This window comes from Rhagoletis zephyria, unplaced genomic scaffold (assembly GCF_001687245.7).
Source record: "Rhagoletis zephyria isolate East Lansing unplaced genomic scaffold, Rhagoletis_zephyria_1.1 Rzeph_scaffold_20750, whole genome shotgun sequence".
Lineage (NCBI taxonomy): Eukaryota > Metazoa > Arthropoda > Insecta > Diptera > Tephritidae > Rhagoletis > Rhagoletis zephyria.
This window is the reverse complement of record NW_016177808.1, coordinates 1-8,025: the sequence shown is the minus strand read 5'-3', so window position 1 is coordinate 8,025 and position 8,025 is coordinate 1. Positions and strand designations below refer to the sequence as shown.

Below are 8,025 nucleotides of genomic sequence, written 5' to 3'. Positions count from 1 at the left end.
AAAAAAATTTTCGTACATACATACATATATGTATTGAAAATGAGCGCTCTACGCCACAAGACATTTTTGGACAGAATTTAAAAAATGACAATTCTGCGGGTGACATTGCAACATTTTATTGAAGTGTTGCTTCACACAAAATATTTTTATTGTTGATATTGAGAAGTTACAATAGATGTAGAATAAAACTCTCTGCTCAGTTCGCAGCATATTTGGAAATATTTACTATAGCTTGCGCTACAAACGAAAACTTTTCATTGGATTTTTCAACGAAAACGACTGTCGAAAAATTTTCACGAGAAGGTATATTAAAATTGTTTACTAGAAAATAATTGTTTGTCAGCCTTTTCTTTTTGTCAATTATACAAACCTTGTCTGCAACCCTGGCTATCTCCAAAAAGGTATTGTCAGATGAAATTATGCGAAAATTAAGTAACTTATTACCGATATAATCATGTTTATGCATTTTTATGCTTTTTCGCCAAGATATGTATCTTGTGTCATAATATACATTTGCATATTTTTGTCTTCCCTAATTATTACCAATCGATTACAATACATTATCTGTACTAATATATATTTTGAAAGCCTTTTTTTTTGTAGTTGAGTTTTTACTAAAAATCTTATTTATGATCCGATTTGGCTAATATGTATTGGTAACGGTAAGAGCAATACTATTGCAAAAAAGTGCTGCCAGGTGGCGCTGGAGTCGAGTTATTACTAAAAATCGCCAAGTGAGAAAAGGTGCCTTGAATGTCAGATTAAATCGACTTGTTGCACCAATGAGTGTATCGAGCTCTCCTGTGTTATTATTGGCCCAATGGATGTAATTTTCCAATTTTATGCGTTTAAGCTTTTTAACAATGATACGCATCCATCTTGAAATTGCCACCAACTATACTATACAGCTTCTGGGACAGATTCACTATAGAACCGGATCATTGTTGCCGTCAGGGAGTGGAGAGGAAAAACTTCTTCAAATTTGTTAAATTTTGCGATTAACCGTGCTATGAAATGCTGCACAATTAGAGAATTCCAAGAACTTCTTTACGGACATAACACTTTCGTTAGGTTATTTAAAGCGGCAGATGACTACCAAACCATAATCTTAGCAGATGAATGTGCCGGGTCTGCTAGTAGTTTTATAAAATTTTAAATAATTATTTTCTTTTTTAGCAACTAAGGAGCAACTTCGAGAACTCAAAAGCAAACTGGCTGAACGCAAATACTATTTTACTGATCAGCAAACGCAAGTGCTTCTGCAAACAATATGTGATACAGTGAAAGATCAACCTGCGTGCTTTGAGGTAAATACACCCTTCCATGAATANGCTTACTTCGATTCTCTAAAAAAAAGTTCCATATACAAAACTATGTAGAACTAATACTTTGGGAGATAATTGCAATTTTAGTAACAAAATGTATTAACTAATGTATTTATTAATTTTGGTTTTTTGAGCACATTGAACTTTGATGGACTTGGGCGAGCCTAAAGGCAGGTTTTCACTATGTCAAATGCAGTGGCATTTGTCATCAAATAAGTTAAAACACATTGTCAAATGGGATCAAAAAGCGGTTTATCGATTGATTTGGATCAGGTAAGGTCTTTTGTCGTGTACACGCGCTGCGAAAACGGCCATCTGCCAGTTTTTGGCCCATAATATCATCGGTAAAGGTATGGATAAAGGAAATACAGTTGTGTCAAAATATGTCGCCAAATTTTGGCGTCAAAATATTACATAGTAAAACCAGTCTTAAGGTATTGAGCAAAAATTGTCATCTTTTACACAGATTGTTTTTAGAGCACGATGAACCATATTTTTGCTAAACTTCTAAAAAAGCGGATTTTCGGCCCACGCTAATGCATATGTATGCACATTAGGGGGTCCTTAAAAATCAAATGAAGAATTTTTTTGGGTCTCAACCTCTCGAATCGGCAATACCACTGTCACAGATATCACATATAAACTTTGGTACCGATTGGCGACGGAGAAGGCGTGTCGCACAGGGCAAAGTACAAATTCCTCTACTAGCATTGACGTAGTGGTGGAGGCTTAGGAGATCTTATGTAAAAATTTACTTCGTACATTTAAGGACCACCCTAATGTGGATACATATGTACATGTCGGTACGTGCACAAAAAAATTACGTCAATATCCATATCAGGGACGGTGATCATTATGAGTAAAATAATTTAAATCAGCAAATAATAATTTTTTTATGATTTTAAAGAAAGACTTAAAGAATTAAAGAATATATTCTCGATCACAAATAATACTTATTTTATAATTTTTATTTTTTCGCTCAGTGATAATGATTATTGTTGAGTTCTATACATACAGGCGCAAATACCTGAATTTTTGTCCTGAAACTTTTGGGTCTTATTCTTTTTATTAGGATGTGGCTACCTCTGAAAAGAATACGTCAGAAATCGCGGTGGTTTAGCTTTAATTTTTTATAATCATTATTCTTAAGTGAAAAAATAAAACTCAATAATAATTATTATCTTTGAGCGAAAAAAATAAAAGTCAACATTTAAGCCCATTTTGTTATAATTACATATGTATCGTTACCTTTACGTTGAAAGGCCTTAACTCAGTTCTAAATTCAGCTTTGTATGGAGGTCAGTAGATTACTCCGTAAAGGTATGATACAATTTGAAAACTACTACAATGAGGGCCAGTCTGGTGGTTTAAAGTAAATGTCAGCCAGCTGTTCAATTTAAACTCAGTTTACATAATCTAAGATAAAATGGAGGTTTTTTAAATAAAAAAAAGTTTCTTAAAGAATTACAAAAAAAAATCCTCTCCGATAACAAAATAGTCCGAGCATAGAAAATTTGCACACAAAAAAAATCAACGGAATCGTAAGAATGAGATTTTTGATGCTATATTTTCAATTTTTTCAAAGTTTGGTATAAGAAAAACTTGAATAACTGGAACAGAACTATTTCGATTTAGACTTGGTGAGGTATCATTGGAAAGGTATTTTCTCACCCTTCTTATTTCTTCGCAAATAAACTCATTCGAAGTATGAAAGAGAATGGTTGGATGAACGAGTTTCATTCAAACCAAGTAGAATTAAAAAGTGTTGGTATTTTAAAAAAAATTGGGACGGGAATGATCACACTGAAATAAAGAGTGGGAAAATACCTTTCCACTGATACCTCATAAGTCTAAATCGGAATAGTTGTGTCCCAGTTATTCAAGGTTTTCTTAAACCAATATTTGAAAAATGTTAAAAAACGGCATCAAAAATTTCATTATTACGATTCCGTTGCAAAGATTTTTAAATACTTGTATGCAGATTTTTTTAAGCTTAAACTGTTTTGTAACCTGAGGGGTTCTTTTTCAAAAAATTCTTTAGGAAATTATTTTTATTCATAAAAAAAAAACATTTTTGAAGGAATTTTCAAATCAGTCCAGTTCACGTACATCTTCATATTTTTCCGTAATATTTTGGTGGACGTCTTCAAATATTATAGATTTTGCATTCCTGGCGGAAAACCGCAACTTTTTTGGTGATGCAGTCTAATGTACATAGTATTTCTTTTCAGAAACCGACATCAGAGATATTTTATAATACAATCAAGAGCAAAGCGCCCATTCTAAAAAATTTTGCCTGGACATCATTGCGAAACAAGATGCAAGCCATACGGGCATGGTACTTGGAGACTTTACAGTGGAAAGAGAAAGGCATCGACCCTACATTGGTGGTCAACTCCAAAAGATTGCGTAATATCGTGAAGTATGTTGAAAAGTTATCGCCCTTTTGGGATACGCTCGGTGTTCTTTTTAACCACAACAAAATTGGTAGACCAAGTGTGGTGTATGATACCGCTCAAGACGTTGAGCTGAAAACAAGTACTTTCGATAGTAGTTCCAACGATTCAAATGACGTTCAATTAGTACTGAAGTATGAGGCTACTGATCCACAGTATTCAACATCGCAGAGCTCATCCGATTTTACAACAACGATTGTCAACAGGAGCACCCTGGAGACTCAAACAATGCCACAGAGCATTATGGAAGCTACACAAACCATCGCTGATAATTGTGCAGCTACAACAACAACAACTCCGCCAAATACAGACGCTAGCAATCGCACCGGTTTAATTGACGACAATTTGGAATTTATCAAGCTTGAGCCTGATAGTCCACAACCTTCAATGTCACAGCGCTCAATAAATTTTAAATTGAGTCCACGTGAGACTGCGCAACCATCGCAAAATTCGCAGTTGATTAAAGAACAGAACTCAACATTGGAAAGGGAAAAAATAGAATTGGAAAGTGAAAAGCTTAAAATAGAAAGAGAAAAATTAGAATTAGAAAAAGAAAAAGTGCGAAATGATTTTGAGCTGAAAAAATTAGCATTACAAAACGAATTTGAGTTAAAAAAAGTAGAAATTGCATTACGCGTGGAAGCCGATGAGAGATTAAAAAGATATGAAATTGACTTAAAATCTTGTTAATTAATAATCAGCCCTATCGGCAATTCCATGTGAATAACTCGTTTCCATAATTTAAGATGCAAAACGAAAACAAATTGGAAAAAATTGTTTTTGATTTGCTTTATAATTTGTGGGAATATTTGTTCATGTGAATGTCGCGATAGGGCCGATTTTTAAAAAGGTATTTAGAAATACATATGTAGTATGTAAGCACATAAACCCAAAAACACATATCGCTAGCTTATGCTGGATTTCCACTAGGCATTAAATGGCAAAAATGACAAATGAAAAAGTCGGGCATTAAAAAAAATCGTGTCATTACATTAAAAAATAGTCATTAAGTTCATTTCCACATAGCATTTTTTTTAAATGGCATACATCTTTTGTCATTTCAATTCCTAGTGCGAATTCGGCATTAGAGTCAAAAGTTTCTAAGTCCCATATTAATAGATTTGCAGGAGACAACTTTTTTTCGAAACAATGCATTTTTAATTTCTCTGCCCTCCTGTATCAAAATAGGAGTTTTCATAAAAAGTTAACTCCAGAAAATCTTCACTCTAAGCTAGCGATATTTTGAATATTATAAAAATATCGTAAGTTTATAATCTTTGCCAAGATTCAATCCTTAGAAGTTGGAGAATTTGCAAGCCCTTTAATTTTAATTTTTAAGTTCTGATAGTAATTAACGAGTATATGTGCATAAGTTAGTTAATAAAACTAAAATTTTTTATTTATTAGTTTTCTAATTTCATTCATAAGTATAAAAATTAATATTTTGCTGTAGCAGGATAAGTCAGCTTTATTTTTTTACGTGCCGCTGAAGAACAAATCAGTACTCGGCATACACACAAATCCGAGAAATATTCAACCAAACACGGAAAAAATCCATGTAATTAAAATTCTCACCAATTAAATTTGCTCTCAAAAATAAATTGAATTTTGATTTCACAAATTTTATTTTAAGTGTATAAAGATTGAAAATACATCAACAGTTTTTAGAGATACGAAAACTGCGATATTTTAGTAACTACTGAAGCTTATTCACTCAAAATTGATATTTACAACGATTTTTGGACGAAAAATAAGATGATACATTTTTTGAAAATGGGCGTAGCCAGGCCCACTTATGTTATTCACCGTCGAAATTGGTTCGCATCGAATACCCAGCTACAGTCTAACCGTTAGGTCGGCGAAGTCCATTTTCGAGCACGAGAAGACGGGTGGTAAAACCCATTTTAAAAACAATGTATCGCTTTTTCACTTCAAGTAGTGAGGCAATTTGATAATCAAGTCAAACAGCTGCTTACAGTCTGTTGTTGTGCTACAGTATGTTGTCAGAAATAGTCTGGATTACTGAAGGCAGTATAAATTAAGTACGGAAACGAGGCGAGAATTTTAAGTTGGTTACCTGGCGGCGATATCTTTAAAGTGAAACAAGCTATCAAGTTACGTGCAACCAATGTCACAGCTGTCAATTCAAATGGATTTTGACAAGGAATATGTGTGAAAGCAAGTTCTTGACCGTGTAACTGCAGAGTAATACGGTGTTTACAATAGGCGATTTAATACCATGTTCGTACCGACAACGAAAACGAGTTTTGGGATTGTGGGCTCCCCAATCGTTTTCGTATGACAGATTTTACGTGGACGAAAACACAAGTTTTAGGTCGAAAACCAGTTATAGCAACGAAAACACATTTTCGATGTCGGTCCGAACATGGTATTTTAGGCTACTTCTTGCTAAAGGCCACAATCGCCTGATGTGATCTGATCAGCCAATCAGCTAATCGCAGCCAGCTTTTTATTCAACTTATCGCCTCTAATAGTTCATTTCCACCAATGTTTAAGTACAGTTTATGGCTATTGGAAAAAGGAGATTACAACTCGAAGGGAGTCTGAACTCTTAAACGATGTTTCCACGCCAAGTGGTTCGCTCTCCCATTCGTAATTCGCTCTCTCATTCGTGATTCACGCCCCAATTATGAACCGAATCACGAAATTCGCCATACAAAATTTTAAGAGCGAATCACTTCATTCGTAGGTGATTCAGATCCAATCAACAAGCGAATCAAGAACAAATCGTTATCTTCTCTAATTTTTATCGATAACGGTTGTCAAAACTCATAGACTACACACATTCCCACCAGCACTAACATTGAAAAAATAGCTAGATTCATTAAAACTATTGATTTAGCTAATTAACCACTGCAATTTTTTTGAAATGCTCATTAAACATTAAGCAAAAGCAAAGAACAAGAAGCAGAGTTGCAAAGTGAATCACGAATGTGGCGTGTAAACAGGTTGAGAGAGCGAACCACGTGATTCGGTTGGCGTGGTCGCCGTTTTAACTGCGGTTAAGCCCTTGGTGGAAAAGGGCTCTAAAATTGCCTGTAACATCGGCTCATATAAACGCCGTATAATTGAGAATTTCAAGCAGGTGAAGGCGGCCAATTAAGAAAAAAAATCGATGTTTCTGAATTAACATCGATGTATAGTTTCCATCTCTACAAACATTTTGCTAGGATATTTTTCGAGTCGGAATATTTTTCGTTTATTTGTATACCGTGATGGTTATTTCCTGCAACTTCTACAAGCTACATTACGACTCAACTTTGTATTGCATCTGTGATTCCAACTCGCCGATTAATTGGACAAATACAGGTTAGAACTAAATTTTTCATTTTTTTCTGAAATGCCGGTGCTTAATTATCAAGCTGCTTGGTAATATTTACATATTTTATTTCAACAAATAGGGGTGCCCGGAACATGCCCAAAGTGTACCTAAAAATGTCAAGAGGGGTATCAATGGACGCGCATTTACGCCAGTAATATCTGTTCCAGGTACTTAACGTTTTGCAGAAATTTTACTGAATTTTACAGGAGGCTGTTGCCGTACGAACAACTCCTTTCTCCGTTTACGGCCTTCAGCCGCGCTTAGTAATTATAACCCTTACTATGTAAAATTCTGCTTTCTGTGTTGCCGGTGAAGAGGGGCGGAAGTATTTTTGCGCAGAGCTTTCTGGGTAGGCGGTCTGCGTGAAATTCATTAAAAGGGGTTTTTGCAAAGAACTTTCGAATGGATTAAAAAGGTTTACTTCCGCTTACGGATTACTGTTATTAGCTCTAAAACGCATCGATTGATTTAAGTCCGCGTACTCGAAATTGGAAAAAGTTTCGAAAGTTAAGTTCAAAATTGTTTAAACACGAAAGCCAAGCTCGACAAATACGAAATGATGGTAAAACAATTGGGTACTGTTTATGAATTTGTACAACGATTTTGGATTGCTGTGCCCAAACGCGTGAATCGAATCGAAAACCTTTTATACACACTTGTAGACAACAGTTCACGCTTTATTAAAAAAAGTTTGTTTACTAAATCTGTGCACATAAAAAAGAAGATATTAAGTGGCTGCTTTAAGACATTAATTTAATAATAATGTCGGTTGAAAATATGGTATTTGTTGCAAATTTCCGGAATATACGTACAGTGATTACTCTTATTCTGTCTTAAAGCAGCCACTTAATATCTTCTTTTTAACCGACTTCCAAAAAAGGAGGAGGTTATCAGTTCGTCG

At 34.6% G+C, this 8,025-nt stretch overlaps 1 protein-coding gene across 2 annotated transcripts; it reads left to right on the top strand.

The window, feature by feature from the left end:
* The first annotated feature begins 710 nt into the window (after positions 1 to 710).
* On the top strand, positions 711 to 4,536 carry LOC108380899 (myb/SANT-like DNA-binding domain-containing protein 4). Of its 2 annotated transcripts, XM_017637301.1 has the most exons (3): positions 711 to 734; positions 1,177 to 1,307; positions 3,557 to 4,536. In XM_017637301.1, exon 3 carries the CDS (start codon positions 3,644 to 3,646, stop codon positions 4,469 to 4,471), a length of 828 nt encoding a protein of 275 aa, XP_017492790.1. In that variant the 5' UTR covers positions 711 to 734; positions 1,177 to 1,307; positions 3,557 to 3,643; the 3' UTR covers positions 4,472 to 4,536. The 2 variants fall into 2 exon arrangements, with proteins under 2 accessions (XP_017492790.1, XP_017492789.1); XM_017637300.1 differs by lacking the exon at positions 711 to 734 and having other exon boundaries at positions 744 to 1,307.
* Positions 4,537 to 8,025: the final 3,489 nt, after the last annotated feature.